We start from the raw sequence: 25,996 nt of genomic DNA on the forward strand, positions 1-25,996 counted from the left end.
GTTTATATTGATGACTTTTTTCTTCGAAAAAGCTTTGTAAGTCTTGATGAGTCTCATCTCATGAGATTTTACTGAAGGAAAATAGATGCTCATAACCTGTTGCATGCGGTGGTGAACGTGTGATTCTGTTAGTCAGATCCTGTGGCAAATACATTTGAAAAAAAAAAAGTGCTTGCATTTTGCTTTTGAGATTTATTTTACTAGCAAAAGATTTGAAAAACCTAATGAAAGTATAAAAACAATTTTTTTTTGTTTGTTTGCTTTGTTTTTTTAATTCGGGCCAGTTTTTTGGATGTAGGAAATGCAGGAACACATGAAACATTAAATTTACCACTTCAAGCACATGTTTCAAACTTGAGGCCTGAGGGCCAGCTCTGGCCCACCACATCATTTTGTGAGGCCTGCGAAAGTAAATATTGTGCGTTTCTCGCTAAAATTTGAATAAGGTTTATAGTTTTAGAGGATAAAAAGGTAGTTGGTGGGAATCAGAGGATGCAGAGAACAAGGTTAGATGAAGTCAACTGATTCGATGTGGTGACTCTGAAGGGAAAAGTTGAATGGAAAAGAGTTCTCAACAACAAATCAAGAACTAAAGAAATCTGGGAATCTTTTTATTAAAAAATGTTAAGACATGCATTTATAAGTAAAAATCTTTGTCTTTTAACTATATTTTATTTATATCATAATTATTACATTTGCAGTGCTTAAAACATTTATAAAAATATACATAATTTTTTTTTTTTAATTATGCTTTGGGGGAAAAACATGTCTTAGATGTATCTTTTTTCCAAAGCTGTTAAATCTGAATAAACACATTGAACACACACACACACACACACAAAAAAAAAGTGTAAATACGCTCCGCCTCCACTTTGCGAATTTTTTTATTTATTTTCGCTGGGGTTCCCAATTAACCGCGAAAAACGAGGGATCACGGTATGATTTATACTCCTACACCTAAAAGCAGAAGAGCAGGTACTGAAAACAATATAGTACTGTAACATTTTTTTCAACTTTTGTTTAAAAAAAAAAAAAAAAAAAAAAAAATTATAAATCGGCACATTCTCAAAATCAGGTGACTTGGACTGATTCGGCTGCGAAAATATGCGATCGTGCCATCCCTATTATTGAGTGTTGCTTTAATTAAAAAGCAAAATAAAAAAAAAAGAATATTTACTGTTTTCCCCACTTTTAAAATATTGAAAGAATAATTAAAAAAAAAAATGAAAATAAATGACATTTATTTTCCCTTTTTAATGATGAAATGTGAAAATAAATAAATTAATATAAAGAAAACATTTGTTACTAAGAGAATCCTAAAAAACAATATCAAGAACATAGAACAATCATCTGTCAAAAATGCTGTTCAATAATTTAATGTCTCCTTTTTGATTAGTCAAAAAAAATTATTGCCGGCCTCGTTGGCAGACATAACAGCTCTCTGAATTAAACAATAACTACAATGTGGCTTGTGACATAGATGAGTTTGACCTGACAGCACACAATTAAAAATGATTCACACCGTTATGGAATGTGCTGTTCAAATAGATCGATCAGCTTTGTTGGATGGGAAAAAAAAAAGGGAAGTGTAATGCTGGGCAATAAACTTCAACAACAGGTACGCACTTACACTATGAAAAGTTTCCACAAGTGACGACAATCAAACAGTGAACCCCTTATTGATGCAGAATATTCTTTATTGTGTGTGACAAACAGAGCCGAGTCAAAACTTTGCCATATTCATACATACTCATTCAGAGACATTGTTCCAAAGCCCTGCTCAGGATACGGATAGAATGTGACAAATTCTGTCAGAGTAAATATGGTTTAATAAATGAATTAGCTTCATAAATAATGGCTGTAATGACATTTTAGGGGACAATAAGCCAGAGCGTTGTCAGGAAATAGTTGATGTATGAGTTTCATGCCTCAGCGGTTCCTCAAAATGAACAGGCTCGGGAAGATAGCAGTGGCCTGCACCTAGCCTATTTCCTCGAATTATCTACTTGTTGTCAATTTGCACAGTGGAATTACACATGCAAATTGAACTGCCTGCACAAACACCACTTGGAGATGATAAAAACAAATTAACAAAGGCTATAGAAGGAGGATTTATTTCACTGGCTAACCAGGGTCAAGCAATACATGTATTTTACAATTGTGTGCACAAATTTCTGGTGTAATTATATCAGTGAATTATTTCTTGTAACCGTAATTCCACCCGAGTCTTCACCATACGCACAAAATTAAGTTAATATTCTTACAAACAAATATTGTGCTCGCTTCTACATGGTTGCTATAAGCATCAAGGTTAAGGGTCAAGAGTTCAGTGAAGTCAGGCTTAAATAGCACAAGTCGTAGAGTTAAAATATCTACTATCACCTCTTAACATCTTGCCTCCTATTGGCGAGGACCTCCATGTTTGCTATTAGATATCTAATTTACTTTGTACACACAGTGCTAATCTGCTCTAATGAATTCTGCCACACCACACCAGATCGAAATGACTTAAAATTATTACCACTTCCGCAGATTTGCCTTCCCTCATTTGAGGCTCAATTTGGTGGGCTTGCGAAAACAGTCTGTCACAGCAAGATACTAATAATTAGGGTTTTAAGATGATTAGTTTATCTCTGTCCTCTTACAGGCCTGACTCTTATCCACCATGGCCAAAACTTAATAAGAAAAATCCAAGTTTTAAACAGCCAACTCCAAATTACCAAGAAATGGAAATAATGAACTAGGGAAAGTCTCGGGGAAAAGGAGAGACAAAGGTCGCCGGCAGGAAATCTTTGTGACATTAAAGTCTAGTGATCAAGAAAGACATTTTTACACCTATAACAGGAAAATAGTGTTGCATAAATAAGAGTTTAGAAGTTTAATTTACCTTCAAATGTCGCTTCTCTCATCAACTAGTCACACGTTATTTAAGTCCCATAATGCTGAGTGAGCGGTAGCCGTTAACGGTTATATATTTTAGAGGATCACAGATTTTCCATGTTGAAGATGACATTCGATATAATGTAAGCCGTATCTGTCCAGTTTAATGTTAATTGCACTTGGCAAAACTTATGTCATTTAGAGAATCAGGAAGTCAAGGATGCTACATTGCTACAAGGGCAGGGCATTTCTTTTGCATTGTACAACTCCCTATATCTCTGTCTAGAGTCAGAAAAGTATTTTTAATTCCCAAAAAATACCGATGTGAAAAACAATCAATGAAAAATACTGGTTGCTGAAAATAATTGTAACACGTCTACATCTATTCTCTTCTCTCCACAGTATTAAATTGTAGCTTTGCAATAAGATGTTACCAAAAGAAAACTTAATGTAAACGAGTGTGAAAGAGTAATTTAAGGCTAGATGTGCATGTGCCAGTGCTCTGGGTTACACAAGATTTGCATGCTAAATCATCCTAATAATAATGTAATGCCCAAAGCAATTGGGGCCATAGAAGGAAGCTTATCTCACCAGGAATATGGCACAAAAATAGGTTAAAGGCATTGTTGTGGTTTATGAACCTCACCTCATTTGTAAGTACTGTACATTACTGCATGCAAAAAATTTTGAATGTGAATGCAGTCATCATCAAATACATTAAATTTTGTATGTTAGTTATATATGACAAAAAACATTAGAATATCAGTTGTATGTGTTTAAATATTCTCCATTCATACATTTTTCTATCCTTCTTATCATGCGTAAATTGGAGTCCGTCTCAGCTGACTTTGGGCATGAGACAGTTACACCCTGGACTCGTCACCAGCCAATCAATGGGATGATATATTGGAGACAAACAACCATTCACAGTTACATTCTCACCTATGGATTTGCCAATAAACTCAATTAAATTTACTTTTTGGAATGCACATGAAAGCTGAACTCCTCCGTGAGGTATAACCAGGGGTAAAAGTGGCTAGAATTTCTTGCCGGAACTCCCTGACATAAAAGTCGCCACAGATCCAGGATTTTTTTTTTAATTATATGGGAGGGAGAGGGACAAACCTCCTAAAACCTCCTAAAATACAAAGAACACACAGCCTTTGGCAAAGTTTACCTGTAAAACACAACAGGTTTTACACATACATTAGGCTACTGCATGTACCGAGTAGTGTTGTTAATATCAGTGTTAGAGTATATAATTTTTTTCAGTAGCGACTAATTACTTTTTCCTCATCTTTGCAACGCCGTTACCGTTACTGAGGATGTAAAGGTGTGTGTTCTTACTTTGGTTGAATGATGCAAGAAAAGTCACGGAGAGACCAGAGCGGGAGTGGGGAGGAGGGGAGTTTTGTGACGCTGTTGCAAACGCGATGCTAGGTGGCTCCAATAATACCTGATTGTAGCTAGCTATAGCCAACAAATACAATAGCCTACAAACTACACCCACATGATGCTACGGTAGATATCACATGTATATAGAACTAGCCGGCGTTAGTAAACAGCCGCCATCTTAAAGCAGTAGACTTCTTAGGAAGGCTCTGATGTAGAGAACCGCCCTAGCAAACCTAAATAACTTTTTATTTAAAAATACTCCTAAATCGGCAAAATCTTGACTTGAATCTATCTTTAAATAATGAAACAGTTTTAAAACTTTCACATGTCGAAAATAGACAGAAGGGAACTAATGCTATAGTGGGAACAGTTTTAACAACTTTAACGGTTGATTCACAACATTAAATGACTTCAAAACATAGCAAAGCTTACTATCTAGTTATGGCAATATCCGCAATACCCTTGTGTCAAGTTAAGTTTAGTGTAAAGAATTAAGCTAGGGCCAATTGTTCCAAAAACTCTTTGAACTAGTGATGGGTCCAGTGATAGCTCATGCAGCAACCCCGGCGTCAGTGCGCGTATCGCTGCAAGGAAATCACGTGACCGATGCATGAACTCATTGAACTGTGTGGACAAAGTCATGACGCGGCAAACTGGTTCAAAAGGAAGAGCGTCTGTCAACGCGATGGAGCTGCTGAAACAATCCACATCTCACGGTTACTTCCTCGTTGTCTACATGCTGTGGAAATGGACGTAACACAGGGAAAATGCACTTGTCATCTTCCATTCAAAATAGAATTAATTTTAATTTGTGTGACGGTTACACGTGGGTCCGTAATTTGCGGTGCGTGGAAATATCCGTTGTGATGCCTTCAAGAAACCTCCAAGGCATTAAACCTGCTAGCGTAGTGGTCAGAGCATTCGCCTTTCGTCCTCATCATGTCGTACGCGCAGTTCGAGTACTGCTCTGAACATGATGAACCGATCGCTTCGCGCGGCTCTAACAACACTGGATATTTTATTAACGTTGTTTTTTGCTGGTGAAATGTCGCATTTGTACTTTCAACCTGTCATATACAAACAGTAGCCAACTCCTCAATCCTGAAGCATTATTGGGCCAAGCATGAAAATGAAGTTTCTGATCATCCCAAGATAAACACAGGTATAGAGCCATTCCTTTACGTTCCCACAGTAGCTTTTTGGGGAATTTATTAGAAATCGGTAATTAAGGTATAATTTATTTATCGTCCACGTCAATTTTTTTTTTTCTGATGGGCTATGGTAGCAATTAGATGACGAAGTGGGGAGTCAAAGAGGCAATGCAACTGTAGATGAAATTGCAAAAGTGCAACGATGAATGACTGAGCCGAACATGGCACGCAATGGAGATGTTCTTCAAATCTGGAGGAGCCATTGGACATACAGTATTATCCAAACCTCTTTCAACTGGCTAAGAAATTCTTGTGCATGCTGGCATCGTTGGTTCCATGCGAGTGTGTGTTGTCCACAGCAGGTGAAATTGCTTGTTTAAAAAAAATAATGATAAATAAAAATAAGCCAACTAAATTTTAAACATAAAAAAACTTTTTGAATAAAATTTTATCAGAACAAAAAGTCCACAAGCATCCTCATTCACCCATTCATTATTACTTACATTTTCACATTATATGTTCACATAATATAAAAATATGGAATAATGCAATATGAATGCAAAGACGTAAATGATTTCGTTTTTTCGGTGTCAGTCTGTCAAGTGGGTTGCCTATAGGGATTTTTTATGTCCAGCAGGTGTCAGTATTCAATGACACAGTATCCACACCGTGTCAACACAGTGTGTCACTGTGTCGCCACGCTTCATGAGGTCTCACAGACCCATCACTACTTTGAACTTCACATAGTGTGGCCAATGTTTTTTGGGGGGGAATTTTTGGAATGAAAAAAAAAAAAAATTATATATATATATATTATATATATATGAAAAAGTTACTTGCCAAGTAACTAAATACTCTTACATTCAGGTAACTGAGTTACTAACTCAATTACTTTTTGGGAGAAGTAATTTGTAACTGTAATTAATTACTTTTTTTAAAAGTAAGATTAACAACACTGGTAACGAGGCGTACACGAGAAACTGATTTTCTGACAAGGATGCACCAAAGGACCCAAATGCTCGACAGTTCAATCCCAATAAAGGTTTAGTTTCCAGTTCATAAAGTTCAAGAAAAGGAAGTTAACAAAAATTCACAGCAACAGCTGGACACCAATCAACCGAGTAAATTCCACAAGAAACAAAAGGCATTGGTTCAAAAACATGAATCGTTGTCAAAAAAAGGGCTTACACAAGGATGTAGCGTAGGACATGGCAGGAACGCAGAAAAACCAACACTGGGTAACGTTAGAAGCAGGCTATCTATACAGAGGGTCACAGGTGGATATAATCAGCCTGATTGGCAAGGGCAGGAAGTAAAGTTAACTCAAGGAGGCACGCCACTACCAAAATAAAAGAATCTGACATGAACCAACACAAAATATTAACAAGACTTTTTAAACGTGACATTTTCATTCAAAATTGTATTTTTTTCAATAATGTGCAAAACAACACTTAACAAAAGAACCAGTAACCCCAACCTCCAACTCCTAGTGTTATTTTCCCTCATTTCCTCACATCTAACTGCCTTAATTTTAACGACTTTAAAACACAACCTAAGGACATAGGAGGTACATTAAAACTGAAGATAATGTAAACATTTTTTTTTTTTTTTTTCCAATCATTTACTGTTCATTTAATTTTTGCACCATGAATGCAAATGGGCTGCTCACATACCAAATCCCAGCCATCTTAGTTTGGAGACATTTAATGGTCAATAAGCATAACTGCTGTGCTAAGCTGTGACCAGCCCTTGTACAAAGGCAAAGGCCTACATTCACATTGTAGGCAACATGCATATTGGCCCAAAACGGATGTCGATATTATCCGGCCCAAAACGGATGTCGATATTATCCGATATCATTTTGAAATGCTTTTTTTCGGCAGATATTTTCGGCTTCCCGATAATATCAAACAGCTCTAATAACCATCAAGTTTACATCATTTTTAATGCCTCGAATATTTAGTTTAATGCTTTTTAATCCTTTTTAAGGCCTGAATTTTTACAAAATCCATTTAATGACTTCTAATGCTTTTTAATGACCCGCATTAACCCTGTAAACCAATCAGAGCTAACTAGCCATACTGAACACTTGTCAGTCTGTCAGCCCATTGATCGGACAACTGAGTCCAGGGTGGTTGGCTGCGCACATGCACTCATCGACGCAAGTCATTCGATACACTGAGACAGAGCCAGAGCACAGAACTCTGTTGAATAAATAAATATAAGTGGAAACAGATTACGTTTTACAAGCACTTCATGAGACTTGTTTTTAACACTTGTGTATGTAAATCAGATGTTAGTTGATTGTTTTCTTCTTGGAAATGGGTGTGTGGCAGCCTTGCAGGTTTTGTAACATGGCGTGTTGATAGTTACGGTCATATTTTTGGGCTCAAAGCACCGTACAGAATCATTTCGGCCCCAAATCTTTTACCTGTACGGTGTACCGGACCATTCTGACCCAATTTCACCCCTGGGTATAACCTTATCATGGTGGAGTTGCTGTATCCCAATTATCCAAGAAATGAAATCGCCATGGAATTTTGGCTTTATCACAGAATGCAAATGGGTTCGAGACTTCGAGATAACGGACGGGACAAAACATGTCTTCGGGTCCCCAACGATGAGTGCTAATTTTGGACAACATTGCCACTCACCCACATAATAGCCACCAACGGACATCCTTGGGGCCATTCCTCGAGATAGGGCTTAATGACCGAAATAGAGAAGAGACGTGAGGACCCTGTCACCCGTTCCCTTGGGCTCACCACCTATGGTAGGAGCCAAAAGGGTTGGGGGCAATGTGAGGTAGCCAACATCAGACACTTGGGAGTTGGGACGTAAATAAAAACAAGCACTAGTGTGCTACTACAGGCTTAAAGGCTCTGACAAAGAACGTGCATGCGCTCTACTAGTTAACTCTTAACCTACATGAAACAATGAGCTCACAATTATTTAATCAGCCCTGCTTTGTTTAGAAAATAAAAATCGGGCTCTGAGGATGGATGCATATTCATCTTTAGAAAATACCTACCAAATTTCATTGTGATCCGTCCATGAAAAATGGAGGAATAGATAAAAAAATGATAGTATACACATATACAACAACAACACGAGCGGTGACTTGATAGGCCTTCAGCCTGTAATAATAATAGAAATGAGGCAAAGAAAGCAAGAGTGTGTAGCGATGTTCATCCCTCTGCTAACATCAGTGCAATGTGCAATCAATGATAATAAAACTTGTTCTGTTTTCTCTGTTCTGTTCAAGTTAACTGGCCACAATAGCGTACCGCACAAATGCTATTTTTAGACCGTACGTCACCATGTTAACCCGGAAGTGGGTCAACATAAACACGCCCTCGCATACAATCAATGTTATTACTGCTTGTTTTCTGCCGGTAACCTTTCAAAAATGAACATGCCGAGTAAACACTGCTTCTATGGAACTTGTAGAAACGACTCAAAAAATTTCTAAATATGAAGCATGTTTTCTTCATACGTTTTCTGAAGCCAAAAGAAAAAAATGTGAAGAATGGATCAACTCGTGCGGACGTCAAAAGACCAGTTTAACATCAGCAAGGTGAAGCCATTCACCTTCATATGCAGTAAACATTTTGTTGGGGGCCATGGTCCTCCAGAGGACGAAGAGGTAAGCCATTTTGATATTTTTACTTGGCTTTTTGCTGTGCTGCTTCATTCTGAGAATGAATGAATGACCTGAAAAATAAAAAAAATAAAAAAGGTATCTGACTGCATCTGTTGTTACCTTGTCTGTTATAAAAAACAACTTTAGTAAGGAAGAAGTGTAAATAAATTATAGAATTAAGATGTTATTAATGAACAAATTAAAAGTGTTCGTTGGCTGTCACTGAGTAGCATTTGTGATTGCAACACAAAAATAGCAATGTAAATTACCTCCAACAACGGTCAGAGACGTAAGACAACCAGAGGATATAATATATAAAAAAGACAGGGCATATGGTGGTAAAGGGTAGATTGTTGATACAGGAGATTGTCATTGTCAGTTGCATAAAGCAATGCACACAAGAAAAAGCTGTTGATAAAAAATCTACCTCTGGATCAGGTTGGCTCTTTTTCCCGTCTTTTTCAGCCTTCAACACTCAAGCCATCTCTTTAACTGAACATTTGTATGTTCTTCCACATCTTTACCAGTGAATTTGGCACCAGGGACATCATTTTCGGACAGAATTGGTAGGTTTAGCTCAGTAAACATCTTGTTCGTACACGTATCATTTTGGAATTCACTTTTTGATGTGGTTGACTGGCGAAAAGCTTGGTTGTGCCCCTTTCAATTCTGCATTTCAAATACTGTAAAATAAGACAACTCCGATTCAAAATACTTGACAATATCTATCCTTGCAATAGCATGATTGCCAAATTTATGACCCTTGACGATAAGTGCTCTTTCTGTAAGTCTGAACCAGAGACACTTACACATTTTTTAAACTTCTGTCCTGTGACAACTGCATCTTGGAGAGATTTTGTGCATTTTTTGGTGAAAAAAACTGAGCATGCTATAGTCATTGAACAAAGTGTGATAATTGTTGGATTTAGATATGATGTTAAACTTTATCCTTTGTAGTAAATCTGATGTTGCTTCTTGGTAAATTTTACTTTCTGTGCTATATGTTCTACTACCGGTATTTCTTTTGGAATTTAATTCTCATATAGATACGCTTAAGCATATGAAGAACAAGAAGAGTATTTGTACACTACAGTATCTCAGGGATCTGTTTTTGATTGACTCTGTGTTGTGTGTATTTTCTGTGTTCCTGTTTTTGTACATAGGACAATTGAAGTGACATATATTTTTTTAAAGAATTCTGCCACGACTCACGAGTAGTACAGTATGTACAAATTACCTCATTTATTTATTTTTGTTTTCTTTCACGTATGTTTTTTTGGTTCTTTGTATTGCACAGATTTGTATCAGTTGGGCTGTTATGTGTGTAATTGTTTGAATTTGGAAAATTAAAAAAAAGAATCATGAAAATTATTATTGTATTTATTTTATTATTAAAAGTGATTAAATGTAAAATTTTTGTAATGGAATTACCTCTTGTTACTTTTAACCAAATGCGTACGTGGAATCGCGCGGGTTGTCATAGAGTGCATTATGGGAAGTCTGCAGTTATTATGAAGACTGATGTTTGAGATTTATTAATTTTATCAAGAATTAAATAATTAGAATTTTTGGATTACAGTATTATCAAATGTAGCAAATCTATTATTATTATTATTATTGTTGTTATTATTGGAAAATGAATGAATGAATATTATTATTATTATTATTATTATTATTATTATTATTATTATAGTCAATAGGTGCTCCAGAATTGTGAGTATAAATCTGATTGGCTATTCAACACCACCTGACTAAGTCTCAACCAATTAGCGCTGCGTTTTATGTTGACGTCAACTTGTTTACCGGAAATGTGAGCTTCTCTTTACAGTTGCATATCAAACACGGAATTAATAGCGATTTTTCCCCCTTTAATGATATTAATGGAATAACGTACGTGTCGTAACGTGTATCAGCATGTACAGTGGTCTTCTGCCCAAAGGTTTGACAGAAGACGACCTTAGTCCGGATGACCAAGAAGAACAAGAGGAGCGTGAAAATGAGCTCGTGGAAGACAACGATGGCTCCGTTGCCAAGACACCTACGGTTATCGATGCCAAAAATGAAACGACAAGCTCCCTGCCGGGTATTTCACAGGAAATGTGGGATGTATGTTTTAGTCTATATACTGCTTATCGTGAGTTTAAGTTCATCGTTTGTTGCTGTTCATTTGTGTTGCGAATGCAGCTGAGGAAGACTCTTTCATTGCTCGTGTTTAAACCTTTCTGCGGGATACCAAGCTTACAAAAAGTTACGCTGCATGTTTGAAGCATCCCAAATTCCCAGTGATAAGATAATTATGAAATGGATAACAAAAGCTCGATGGTTGCAAAACTCATGTAATTAATGTGCTCTGTGTTTAAGAAATTTAACGTGCTACGAAAGAAGAAAGAAGAGACGATGATGACGAAAATCCCGAGGAAAAAAAGAAGAAAAAGACAAAACAAGAAAGGTTGTGATTGTTATATCATTGGTAAATATTGTATGTCCTCATAGTGGCCATGGTTGTTTTTCCAAGTTTCTTTTTAACTTGACTGAAGCGGGGACCAAGTGCCTTTGTACTAAGGCGATTATTAGTGTAGAGGCCCTAACTTAAACAATACAAATATGGATGATGTTTAAAAACACATTTATTTACACATTTTTTAAAGCGCTTATTTGTTTCAAGTGGATAACACCTACACATAGGTTCCACTATTTGCGAAAATGCAATATTAGCATATTTTGTATCCGATGCTGGCTTGTATACGGTATGTTCTGTAACAGTGTCTCTCATGTCACCTGACAGGAACCAAAGGCGAACAGCCAGCAGAGACGAGGTAAGAAACAGTATGTGTCTTGGCATAGCAAAATGAGTCTGAATTTGCACAAAAAGATTCCAAAATAAAAGGCAAAAGTGTTTTACTCTGTGCAAATTTTTGGATTTAACATTTTCTCATTCAATTTTTCATAAACACTCACTTTTTTTCCATAAACATGAACATAATATGACGCCAAGTGTTCAAAAATCACATTTTGGAGAAGGCACTCTACCAAGACATTAGAAATGATTTCAAAATACGGCATCACTCATAACCTAACAATCACTCATATCCTTTCTAACACCAACCTACAGAATCCCCAATTTACAAGTATCAGTGTAAACTTATTAGCTGCCAATGACGGTGCTTGACACACAATCCATTCTGAGTCAGAAAGGCTGGCTGCAAATGATCACTGCCAATCCTGCCTGTCAAGATGGACTGGACATCTAGCGCCACCAGGGGCGCAGAAAATGAGCAATCATAGCCATTTCTCACAGTTCAAATGAATTGGACATCTTTTGTTGTCAATGAGTTCAAATGATTACTCAGTTTCCTAATTTAGTACAATTTTTAAACATTTTAGGACAGTTATTTAATTCATTGACAATGCTAGATGTCCATTGTATTTGGAATGGGTAGAGGCTGAAAGATGAGCATTCTGAGGCAGTCCTTGTAGTTTAAATGAATTGGACGACTATTGTTGTCAATGATTGAAATACTATAAGAGTGTTTTTGAGGGCCACAACCAGAGCGTATTTCTGTTTGTATTTATTTCAAATGTATTTATTAGATGGGGCTTTGCAAGGCAAAGGCCCAGATAGCAATATTCCTTTTTTTTTTCTTTTTTGAATGGCGTATCTTACGGCGCACAGCACAGTCCGACCGTCACCATTCAAATATCAAAATGACCGGAATTTTTCACGTGACGCAGGAAATGTTTCAAATGAGCCCCTAAAATTTTCCATTCGCCCGTAAACATGGGGTTAAAAAAAAAAAAAGAATTAAAAATTATTTTATTATTATTATTATTATTGCTATTAGTATTAGAATTAAATTATTTAAATGCATTTGCCCTACAATTTTTGACCAAATCGCATAATTAACACATAAAAAAATTCCAGGACGGTAAGGGCACAAAAGTTGTGTACAGAATTTGCCAAAAACGTACGATTCACCCAAAATTTGCCCAAAACGCTCCTATTCATTTCTAATGGGATGCCATTGACAGCCATGTACATCCAAATTTCCCATTCATTTACAATGGCAGAAAACCCCGTGTGGTTGGGATTTCTGACCAAAAACCTTACAGTCCATCGACATTCAACTGGAGCCAAAGTAAGTCGATGCCATTGACAGCCAATGTCCCCAAATCAACAGGAAATTACCTAATGTCAACAGGACATGTCCCCGAAATGTCCCCAAATTAAGAGGAAATGACCTGATATCAACAGGACGTGTCCCCGAAATGTCTCCAAATCCAAAGGAAGTGACCTGATACTTCTGTATCTACCATAGCAAAGCCCCATCGTAATTTTTCCAGAAATTGCAGGTTCTAGTTTTTTATTAACATTTTATAATGTGATTTCATTTATTCATAAATAATATATATAAAAATGATCAGTAATCAAAAAGAATATAATTATAATTGAGACCTGGCTTACAAATATGTAGACATTAAATTTTGGTTCATACCAAATGTTAATATTGTAATGCGATGTCCACAAATGTGGTTGCCAGGTCTTTCTAAGGTTAGTATAGAAAAATATATACAGAGTATAAATATATATATATATATTAGGCATGTGCCGGTATGATATTCTGACGGTATGATAACCTTAAGCCAAAATATCACGTTTTCACGGTACCACAGTATCAAAGTACAGCTCTAAAATGTGTTACTTTGAGATATCTGGGATTAAAAAAAAATCCATTAAACAGAATTTTTATTTTTCAAAACACATTAGCAAATTGGAACATAAGTATAAGGTTAACTTAAAAATAACAAAATATTCTGAATCAAAATAAATGCAGTCCTTTAGGTGAGGCTAAACCTTTAGCCACAGCTCAACATTATTACAATCAGAACAAAAGTTCAATTATTTTACATTAAAAAACATGTGTGTATGACTCGTATCATGTTCACACACTCTCTTTCTTAACACAGACAGTTGCTAGAGAGAAAAAAACACCACATTTTACCACCACTAGACACCCTAAACACGCTGGAGTTAACGCCCTTAGCTGGTGGGAAACATTCATGACAGCGTTTACTAACCTCTAATTTTGTATAAATGCGAAATCATATTAGAGGTTTTGCCTCCTCGGGAGCCACCCTCCGCAAACATGTTTTACATGTCGGTTAGCCCTCCTCCTCCAGGCCGCGGCTGTCTGTAACTTTTATGTAGCCGAAGTATTCCCAGACCAACGATTTCGTTTTCTTTGATGTTTGATGTTCAGGAGTTTCACCTCCTCCAGCCGTCGTATAGCACAGGTGACTCACTGACACTGAGCAACAACCGGTGGAGGAGGGTTGAGCCTTACAGCTGCACGCCAGGGATTTCTATATGCATTTTTGGGACATAAAAAATAGCTAATACGTTCGGGACGGTATAACCGAAAACCGGTAATTGGCACATATCTAATATATATTTGGCGGAAAACACTTAGGTGACTTGAAGTTCCGCTCAGAGACCCCCAATATGGGCAAATTTCAAAACTGTCCGATTTGCATGAGTGATACATCATTGGAAAGCTTAAAATTTCAGTTTTCTGGGGGAAGAAAAATTTTGAACAGGAGGGCATTTAAAAATTTTTAAAAAAAAATTAAACAGCAAAACCCTAACTGGAGGCGAGAGCATGCGAGAGCAGAATTAAGGACGCCACGATTTTAATGAAATATTATCGCGTACTTACCTTGTTTTAATCCAAAAACTCCATGTAGTATGTATCACCGAGTGTCAAGACACAGCTGTGAATGGTTACAGCTGGATTTTTGGGGGATTTTATGGGTGAAACATGGTCATATAACTAGGGTCGCGATGCTGAAATAGCAGACAACAAGGAGTGGTTGAGATTATCTTTTTCATATAGTTACCCTTTTAAACATTATTTTTCAATTTTTCTTTGTTTGAATCGATTATTTATCATCTAACATAACGAGGAAAATGTGACAGTAACAAAAAAAAAAAATGCAATTAAACGATAGTTATGAGGTAGATATCCGTGACGTTTTTACGGACGCCATTTTTTTCATTGTGACATAATTTGTTTAAAAGTCTAAAATATGCGAGTGAATAATTTTTTAAAGTCGTTTTCTTTTTTTAAACTAACTATTAGACATCAATTAATGATTCTAAGCTAAAAATGACAGACATTTTGAATAATAAATATAAATACTTACCTTCTTTTTATGGCTAGGTTGAAACAAAAGCGGTTGTGTGACGTCTGTAAACGGGGGTTTTCAGGGTAAAACGGACAAATTGAAAATAGTTCAGGGGCTTAAAGTTTTAGGCAGGTGTGAAAAATAGCTGTAAACTAAGAATGCTTTCAAAAATGGAAGTGTTAATAGTTTATTTTCATCAATTAACAAAATGCAGTGAATGAACAGAAGAGAAATCTAAATCAAATCAATATTTGGTGTGACCACCCTTTGCCTTCAAAACAGCATCAATTCTTCTAGGTACACTTGCACACAGTTTTTGACGGAACTCGCCTGGTAGGTTGTTCCAAACATCTTGGAGAACTAACCACAGATCTTCTGTGGATGTAGGCTTCCTCAAATCCTCCTGTCTCATCATGAAATCCCAGACAGACTTGATGATGTTGAGATAAGGGCTCTGTGGGGGCCATACCATCACTTCCAGGACTTCTTGTTCTTCTTTACGCTGAAGATAGTTCTTAATGACATTGGCTGTATGTTTGGGTTCGTTGTCATGCTGCAGAATAAATTTGGGATTTTTCTTATGTTCACTCACTTTGCATTTTGTAAATTGATAAAAATAAACAATCATCGTTTATATTTTTGAAAGCATTTTTAGTTTACATCATTTTTTCACACCTGCCTAAAACTTTCACAGTACTGTATATATATATACAGTATATATATATATATATATATATATATATATATATATATATATATATATATATATATATATATATATATATATATATATATATATATAAAACCCTATAAGTGCTAATAGTGTTAAGCTGGTAACCCTGGAATTGTTCTTAAGTATTTGTACTTTTCAGAATGAAAAACAGCAGAATGACAACTGAATAACAATCACAATGAATGGCTAGAATACGTCACTATTGTAACTATGATTTCTGTCAGCAGAGAGCGTCAAGAGGAGTTGGAGAAGCACTGGGATGGGCTTAAGCAATATTTTGGTGTAAATGATCGATTTCATCCCCCTGCATGTTCTAAACCCCCACCAAAGGTAATAAAGCCCTCTGCCTTCCATCTTATCTGCGGGTGAGGTTAATGCGGTGTCTGTCGTTGCTTTTGGTAACACTGTCACATCCTTTGTGTTTCCATGCCACCATGTCCTCTCATTGTTTTATTTGATATGACATCTGGATTAGAAAAATCCTCCCGGAAACTCAACCTGACATTGAGTAGAATATTAAGGATTATGTTCAGCTACATTTAGTGATAAGATTAGAGGCACACTCCTTTCTTGTGCGGTTGAGATTAAAGTCAGATGTGGGGTTCTCCTTCACTCTGCAAATCCTCATAAAAACCCCAAATTTTGCTTAGCAAGAGAAACAGGAGCTTGAATATGAATTTTATGATAGGTATAAAAAATTGCACCATTTTCTCCAGTGTCTCACAAGTTGTGTATATTAAAATTCAAGTCAAACTGCAAATGAAGCAAAATGTAATGAGCGTTATAACTGACCTAAAGAATAAAAACTGCTCTCATTTCAATTTGAAATGATTGTAGTCATTATTTTTGGTATATTTATATTTAATTCAATTGAGACCATAGTGATTTAGTTTCATTTTGATGAGCGAAACCGTACAGCTCAAGAGATAAAGAGGCTGAATGAAACCAGAACTTTTTTACATTTGTATAATGAGCCCCTTTTCATCCCTCAAATGCATTTTCCCATCTAATGATAATGAATGTCTTAGTTTTGCTTATGGGATACAAAGAAGGATGTCACTGTCTGCTAATTTTAGCACGGTATTGAAAATGATGATTACTTGCGGAAAATTATGAACGTTTTGGTGGGAACAACAATATTTTCCTCACATTCATTTATGAATATTTGAGTTGAGTTCCACTAATGTTTCCTCAAAGGAGACACTTCTTCCCTCGTATTTTACTTTAATATGATGATATTTTGGCACTGAAGAAATCTGGTGGTCTGCTACCATAGATAGTCTCATCATAGCAGAACTGCCTCGCGATCACAAAGCTCTGCTTCGTCCCGTAATGGAAATTTGTAATTAAAGTGACATTTATGTTTGGTAATCTCCTGTAGCATTTTTTAAGATTTCCCCACTAATATCCAATCAAAAAGGGTTTCATTTGTAAGGGGAAATCTACATATTTGTAGTAATGGCAATCATATTAAAAATACGGCCCTGGGGACTTTTGAAGTTAGTCTTTGATTTCCCCCCATCACCACTTTTTTCCTTTTCCCCCCACCAAAAAGGGCTGATTTTTTTTCCCCCTCTTCATGCAGTCCGGCCTAGAAAAGAGCATAGAGAAGGCCATCGCTGAAGGGGACACTGCAAAGGCGGAGGAGATGAGCGACAGACTCGCCACTCGAGAGGTACATTGTGCTGATAAGAGATCTTTGGGGTGCTTGCGCTGTGACAAATCAGGCTAATGGATCCGTGGCCATTTCTGCCGCAAAGACATAGAAGAACATAAACACACCCAGACAGCCGCCATTCAGTCCTGCAGCCCTTTTCCATTGAGTTAATGGAAAGCCCTCCCCTTAGTTTTGAAGTGCTGCAGTTTTAAAGGACTTTTGGCTCTGCTTTTTAATGAAGGGAACATTGCTTTCAAGCCAATGCTTAAATAATTCCGCAGGTATGAGTTTCATACCTTTGAAGTGTACATGTCCCTAAATGCAACGCCTGAAGTTTGTAACGTACCGTCTTGGTAGGCATCAAGGATCAAGTGGTTTGAAAGTAATTTAGCATAAAGTGTATCCCTGAACATGTAATTGTATTTAAAAAGAAACAGGAGCTATATTTGATTTACCTTCCTTAAAATTAGAGTTCTTTGTTTCTTGATGTATTTTGCTGACAGCATTTAATACATGTTGGCATTTTGCAACATATGCAAACATTTAACACTGGCTATGTTCTTTGACTTTTTTTTTCTCTATTTAATGGCCCAAATTTAGGAGTTTTGCTGTGGTAACAATGCTACATATAGGCACTCACTAGTGATTTTATTAATTGGCTTAACTGAAATTCCCCCCAATCTGCAGTTGGAAGTTGGGACTTCTTCATATGAGTATTTCTGTTACAATTAGGGGTGTAACGGTACACAAAAATCTCGGTTCGGTACGTACCTTGGTTTTGAGGTCACGGTTCGGTTCATTTTCGGTACAGTAAAAAAACAAAATGCAAAATATAAATGTGCTAGTTGTTTATTACACACTTTTGTGCTTTCAACAATAAAAAATTAGCCTATACAAAGCTAGAATTCTGCTCAAAAAGTAGCAGGTATAATTAGATAATACAACAACAATTTGCCTTTCAGACCCTGCGTATTCGTCAGCTTTCTTTCTGAAAGAAAGACGAAAAAAGAAGTCCTGGCTAAAGAGAAAAGCAATCCCAATGACAAAGATTTTAACATGTATTTTACAAATGAAATGCCTCAATGAAACATATTTTTTTCTTATGAAAGGTTTTCAAAAGCTTTATTGGTGGATTTTCTCAAGTTAAAGCGCCACAGAGAAATTAATTAATTAAATTGTGTAAGCAGGATGTTTGTATTATTCTTATTATTTAATTACAGGTGTTTAGCTCATTTCAATTTATTTTATTTAAATGGGCTATTATTTATTTTATTATGTCTTTATATTTTACAAATGTGATGTAGTATTCATTAATATTGTATATTTTATGTTGTATAACTTCAGTTTCTATGTGAATATTAGTTCCTACTTGTTTTGTTGTGGTAGGAGGGCTTTGTATTGAACATGGGGCCGTGTTGGTTATTATTATAGCAGAGAAGACAGCCGTAAATCAACAAAGACAAGTCAACTGTGCCCCGATCTACCACTCAAGAGATCTGATGGACTTAAAAAGTTGGTTACGATTGCATGTTAGTTTGAAAATCCACCGGATCCACCGTATTATTACACGAGTGACTTTCGGCCAGAACCTAGCTAGTAGTATTGACATTGACGCAGAAGGGCCGCGTCTCGCGTCAAATAATAAACTTTGCCGTTCTTTTCCCGTGCGTCGCGTTGAGCCGTTTCTGAGACGCATCTAACACGCGGCCGCACTGCGACTGATGTGAATTGGCTGATTAACTCTAACGCCCGCGTTTCACTGCGTTCTCGCGGCGGCCACGTTGTCGCGCAGTTGACGTTTCTGGACTGTCCTACCGTGTTGGTCCTCATAGTAGAGAAGACGGTGTAAATATAATCTGTACAAAGAAACTGTAACCCGATCGACTCACAGCCTCGAAAAGTAAGGGTTATATTACGTCAGAAACTCGTTCGGTACACGTCCGTTCCGAACCGACTACCACGTACCGAAACAGTTCAATACTATTACATGTACCGTTACACCTTTAGTTACAATGGTACAAAATCTGCAAACTAAATAATTATATTTCCTGTAGATGTAAATCAATCTACCATATTTTTCGGACTATAAGTCGCACCTGAGTATAAGTCGCACCAGCCCAAAAATGTACAACGAAAAGGAAAAAAAATATATAAGTCGCACCAGAGTATATGTCGCATTTTTGGAGGAAATTTACTGGATAAAATCCAACACATAGAACAGATATGTCATCTTGAAAAGCAATTTAAAATAAAACCACAATAAAGAACAACATGCTGAATAAGTGTACATTATGATAACGTTACATGATGCATGAACAACGGAATGCGAACGTGGCCGGTATGTTAACGTAACAGAGCTATTAAGAGTTATTCAGATAACTATAGCATAAAGAACGTGCTAACAAGTTTACCAAACCATCAGTGTCACTCCAAAACACCAAAATAATATGTGAAATGATATAATAATGTGTTAATAATTTCACACATAAATTGCTCCAGAGTATAAGTCGCACCCCCCTGCCAAACTATGACAAAAAAATGCGACTTATAGTCCGAAAAATACGGTATTGAATTAAGAGTAAGTGCTATTGTAGCATTCCTCTTAGATCTGCAGATTTGCATCTTTTTCTAATGGAAAATATTAAACAAAACCTCAAAATTCTAAATTTTACATATATAGATTTGGCAGTAGGAATGTGCCGGAATTATATTCTGACGGTATGATAACCTTAAGCCAAAATATCATGGTATTACGGTATTTCAATTACAGCTCTAAAATGTGTTATTTTGAGGTGTTTTAACTTTTTTTTTTCCATTCAACAGGATTTATATTTTTCAAAATGTTAGTAAATTGGAACATAGGTATAATATTGGGATTTAAAAAAATTAAATTATTAATAAAAATAAATGCACTACATTCGGTGAGCCTAAACCCTCAGTCACAGCTATACAGTACATTACCATCAGAACAAAAATAAGTTAATTATTTTCCATAAAAAGCACGTGTGTATGAGTCGTATCGTGTTTACATTATACACACACAGACAGTTGCCAGAGAGAAAAAAACACCATGTTTTACCACCGCTAGACACACTAAGCATACTGGAGTTAACTCTTGTAGCTGGTGGGAAACATTCATGACAGTGTTAATGAACCTTTAATTTTTAAAATTGTTTAAACCACCCTCCGCAAACATGTTTTACATGTCGGTTGGCCTTCCTTCTCTAAGCTGCGGCCGTCTGTAACTTTTCTGTAGCTGAAGTATTCCCATACCAGTGATTTCGTTTTTTTCGATGGGTAAAAAAGTTCAGGAGTTTCACCTCCCCCAGCCATCATGTAGCACATCTGACTCACTGACACTGAGCAACAACCGGTGTGGGAGGGTTGAGCCTTGCAGCTGCAAGCAAGGGATTTCTCCCTGCATTTTTGGGACATAAAAAATAGCGAATGCCATAGGGACGGTATGACGGAAATTTTTTACGGTTTTGAAACCTTGACTTTTACATACCACGGTACACCTTGAAACCGGTAATCGGCACGCGTTTGTTTGGCAGACAATTTTTTGGGTCATTTTTGCAACTTATTTGTAATGTTTGTTTACATTTCAAGTTAATTTCTCATTTTAAAGTGCAAACCAATTTTACATCATTAATATCAGGCTCTAAAAATATGGATCCTCTTGAGAAAAAAAGAAAAATTGACTTATATCAAGTGCTTTGTGCATCACTGGTACGGTATGTTACATTTTTATCCAAAGTTTGTGCAAACTACAAATTTGAGGACTTAAAGAAAAGCCATTGTGACTGGCACCTGCACTGTACTTTCAAAAAGCCTCTTATAGTGCTGGTGGAAGGTTTGAGCCAGAGCCGAGGTTCTTGCCTCCCTTTGCGTTTTGCCAGAACGTTGATGGGACCTGACAACATTCTGGCATGCTCCTTTCCTTGTTTAGCAGTGATAATTTCTTTCCCACTAGAAGAGTAACGTGACTAATTAGAAGTACCATACTGTAGAAGTACTGCAACTAAGAAAAAGTCTGACACCGGTCACTTTTGAACTCAAACGCAATAGCTTGAAGCCAAAAGTGTATTATGGAAATAAATCTTAATTGTATAGGATTCTGGCACAGGCTTGGTGACAAATGTTTACTGGCTCAATAGTCCTTGGTGTGGCCAGAATCAATTTGAAGGCTATATAAATGGGTGGCTAATTTATGCAAGCTTAGATCTTTAATTTGTTTATGCTCGTAACACCAAGACAAGATTGTGACAAGCTTTTAACAGAAGCAGTGAACACAGGTTCTCCTAGCAAAAGACGCAAAAGCATTATGACAGCTGTGAAGAACTAAAGAGGCATGCTTGTCCCTCTAGGCATTGTTTTGGAAAGAAAATGCTATGACATGTTGATGACATGATTTTCTGTGTGAAATGAAAAGTAGAAAGCTGGCTGTCAGCATGTAGCATTTTTGCTAAACTGAACTTTGTCAAATTTTATAGTTTTATTTTTGACTTTCTTTGTTCATTTGAACATTACAGCTCCGTAGTGAAAGGAGTCAATTTAGTTGTTAAAGTTCTTATTAAAGGGAACCACGGATAGAAAGATTTGTAGTTCTTAAAAGATAAACGTTATTATGATTTAAAATTATGTGATATTAAAACCCCTCTTGATGTTTTCGTTTTATACAATTTGCAAAATTAGTTTAACTAGTAGGTCGCCATTGTTGTTGACGTCGCAGGGCGGTGCCATCACATGGTTACGCTGCTGGGCTTCCAGAGTATTACTCTAGCGACATAAACATGTCATCTGTTCAGCCCTTTCATTTTGAACCTGAGAGGAACATTAATGAGCATCACAGCACTGTTGATATTTCACAAAACGAGCATCAAAAGCAAAATGAACAAGTAAGATGGGATGAGATGAAACGAGGGTAGGACAAAACCGGTGTTCTGCCAAAATGTTCTTACAAGAGGTTCGTACAAGAGGCGAATTTGACCCCCGAAGTACTACCGTGTGCTTTCAGCTTGTTTTGTTTAGATGCCTACTGACAGGACAAACTAAAGATGCTTTACAAAAATACATCAGTGTAGTAATATCAAATAAGGGCGGTTTAAATATTCTATGTGACTAATGTGGTTAACAGATCAACAATCTGCTTTAAAGCTACCACGAGAAAACACAATGCTTAAACGTATGAGAGGGAAACACAAGCAAAAGATATTTTGACTCAATAAAAACACAAATAGTAAGTACTCGCCTCTTTCAACCGATGTGCTAATCTGTTGGACGTGTCACCACGTAGGAAGGAATTGCAGAACACCGTAAGTGTTCGTCTAGTGACAGTCACAATCTACGTCATCACCCTGAGCGTCCATTGTGCGCATAAAACATCCTCTGTAGGTAAAAACACAATCAATGGCAATATTGAATGTGTTTCTAAGAACATATTTTAGTAAAAGAGAACAATTGTAAAGCCTACATGTCTTTAAGTCCGAGGTTCCCTTTAAGTACGAAAACGCGTTGTTGATCGGTGCACACAAGCTATACAGTACATGTTGACAAATGCCGTTACAAATGCTGTAGTTACATTTTCAAAGATGTAGAAATCTCATCCCTTCTGAGGTACCAACGATTATAAGTGTCTACATGGCTTAGACAAAGCTCCCTGATGTATTCCTTCATCTCATCTCATAAAGATGTATGTAAGTTTTCTCATCATAGTAATACTGCTTTTTAAATACGTCTCAGAAGCCAAAGAACACACAAATGCGGAGAAAAGAAAACCCTTCTGAATAAATCCATGCAGTCCACTACAGCATATTTAAAGGTCCAAGTCCTCCATTAAGCAACCAGGTTCACTATCTTTTGATAAATGCACACGCTTTTACACTACTTCTAACTTTCATATAGGCTAATTAATTCTGTAATTAGCATAACATTTAGTGACTGACACATGGTGTAGCCTCAGGCTCTGTCAGGAGATGTGATAGCGTCCCGAAACTTGCAATTGACAGATTGATTTTGCAGCTATTTCAGCTAAATGAGGCAGTGCAAAAAAGTTGATAACGAACTACAAAGCTACAGGGCCTCTTTTTCAAAAGTGAAGCTAACTCTGCAGAAGGAGCGCTGTGTATGAAATGACATACATTTATTTGGCCTGTAAATGTATACTATACCGTATAGGAAATGATTTTTAACCTGAATGACCACTTCTAAAGGTCTGTAAGACAAAGAAAATTTACTGTGGCAGATATTTACTAGTTTTAGGGGGAAGTTTGTACATTTGCTCAAGTTCAGGACCAAACATACCTATCAAGTAAGACAAACCTGACTTTGAACTCAACAATAGTCTTCCGCTAATCAACTCTTTTGTTATTGTGTTTCATTCATCCTTCAAATTAATAATTACTCACTTTTTTTCTATTTAAATAACAGTGCAAGTAAGGTCTTTTGAAATTGAGGTTGTCCTTTATGTGGAGGAATTGGCTTTATTTTATGACAAAAGACTGTCACACCGTGTTAGAGTGTAGAGTCTCCCCGTAGCACTCATCTCAACTATTAGAGGAGCATTACCACTTCAAAACAGAAACTCTATTCATTCTGCCACAATGGGGGGTGTTGGGTCCATTTCATGACTCCAGGAGGCAAAGGAATATGAAAATGAAAAGTTATATTACAATGTCAGAAAGCCTATAAAGAAGAAAATGTTTGAATGTGTATTAAACCATGTGGCAATAAGATAAAGCTGTGTAACTTTAATGACATATTGTTATTTGTTTTGTAGCGTAGTAACAATAAACATATTTGAAACATCAAGATTAAGTATAGTGAGATAAGCAAATGAGTGCTTATACAGTATAAGCATACATTGCGGAACAATTACACAAATAAGACGTTAGTAGTACTATATTTTATTTTTTTCAAACACTCTATTTGACATTGGCGTCATAAGACTGTCTTAAGACCGTCATACTTACGACATGACACTGTCATGAGCATTAACGAATGCTTATGACAGATGTCATTAAGTGTCATCTGGCAAATTATGTCACTTTTGAATGTGGATGTAAAAGGACTAGACATAGACAAATTTAGTGACAAAATTTGCCAGATGACACTTAATGACATCTGTCATAAGCATTTACGACGGTGTCATGTCATAATTATGAAGGTCTTATGACAGTCTTACGACAGTTGCGCCACTGTCAAATAAAGTGTTATCATATTTTATCTTGAAATCAACACAATATGTAAATGGTGAATTTCATTTTTAATCTGATATACAGTGATCCCTCACTACTTCGCGCTTCAAACTTCACGCCCTCAGTCCATCTTGGATTTTTTTTTTTTTAATTAAAAAATAAATAAATACAGTATTTTATAGAATTGTCCTGATCTGATCACATACAGCCTCTCACTCTGCCTCCTGCTGCTTTTCTTGCTCAGCAGACAGCTTGAGTTTGCTTGTTAAAGTTAACAATGAGTGACAGGGGTGCTGCTTTGATCTTGCCAGAGAAGCTTTGTAGCGCTATCTTCAAAGCCGCAGATCTGTCAATCATCATTTAGCTTGTTAAACACTAGCGGTAGTATACTGTGGCAACTCATTGTGTAAGTGACGAGAGGCTGATCTTTGCAGCGTGAGTGGATTTGAGTCTTCAGAAGAGGCTTCCTCCTGGGGTGACGGCCATGCACACCTATTTGATGTAGAGTGCGGCGTATGGTCTGAGCACTAACAGGCTGGCCCCCCACCTTTTCAATCTCTGCAGCAATGCTGACAGCAGTCCTGTAACAAGTCACATGACATTTTGGAAAGAAAATGACAAGCAGTACTCAATTTGGACATTTAGGGATGTCTCTAAGGGGTGTACTCACTTTTGTTGACAGGGATTTGGATATTAATGGCTATATTTTGAGTTATTTTGAGGGCAAAATAAATTAACTCTATTAGATAAGTTACACACAGACTACTTTTCATTGTGTCCAAGTGTCATTTTGTCAGTGTTGTCCCATGAAAAGATATACTTAAATATCTGCAGAAATGTGAGGGGTGTACTCACTTTTGTGATACACTGTATATATATATATATTGTTTTAATTTAATGTAAATAAGCTCCACCTCTACTTCCAATTCCACGTTGTTTTTTTATTTGACATTGACTTGTATTCTATAACCACCTTTGGTCAGACATAATGTCAAAAATACATTTAGGTCTACACCTTCCCGAGGCGTCTCGCGTGTGTCTGGGCGCTGGGCCAAGCTAGCCAGTTAACCGGGGAGATGCTAACTGTGCTGTTTCTTCATGAGGTGGTAGAGCTTGTTCAGTCAGAGTTGAAACTGCTAAGTATCTGTTTTGGGGTTA

At 36.7% G+C, this 25,996-nt stretch overlaps 2 protein-coding genes across 8 annotated transcripts in view; one reads left to right on the forward strand and one right to left on the reverse strand.

Annotated features, from left to right (window-relative positions):
* The window catches only part of pik3ap1 (phosphoinositide-3-kinase adaptor protein 1), a 73,156-nt gene extending 66,489 nt beyond the window's left edge, over positions 1 to 6,667 (reverse strand). The window contains exon 1 of one of the 2 annotated variants that reach the window (XM_057847374.1): positions 6,615 to 6,667. The gene's annotated coding sequence lies outside the window, so the exon portion shown is untranslated. The remainder of the gene's footprint in view (positions 1 to 6,614) is intronic. The other variant, XM_057847373.1, reaches the window with a different exon arrangement.
* Positions 6,668 to 10,858: 4,191 nt separating this feature from the next.
* The window catches only part of fam204a (family with sequence similarity 204 member A), a 40,992-nt gene continuing 25,854 nt past the window's right edge, over positions 10,859 to 25,996 (forward strand). Inside the window, exons 1-5 of one of the 6 annotated variants that reach the window (XM_057848942.1) lie at positions 10,859 to 11,175; positions 11,431 to 11,518; positions 11,855 to 11,885; positions 16,210 to 16,315; positions 17,571 to 17,660. In XM_057848942.1, coding sequence (XP_057704925.1) covers positions 10,984 to 11,175; positions 11,431 to 11,518; positions 11,855 to 11,885; positions 16,210 to 16,315; positions 17,571 to 17,660 — 507 coding nt within the window. In that variant the 5' untranslated portion in view covers positions 10,859 to 10,983. Of the gene's footprint in view, positions 11,204 to 11,430; positions 11,519 to 11,854; positions 11,886 to 16,209; positions 16,316 to 17,570; positions 17,661 to 25,996 lie in introns of all 6 variants that reach the window. The other 5 variants (XM_057848943.1, XM_057848944.1, XM_057848945.1 and 2 more) reach the window with 5 other exon arrangements.

The sequence above is a fragment of the Corythoichthys intestinalis genome, chromosome 10, assembly GCF_030265065.1.
Source record: "Corythoichthys intestinalis isolate RoL2023-P3 chromosome 10, ASM3026506v1, whole genome shotgun sequence".
NCBI lineage: Eukaryota > Metazoa > Chordata > Actinopteri > Syngnathiformes > Syngnathidae > Corythoichthys > Corythoichthys intestinalis.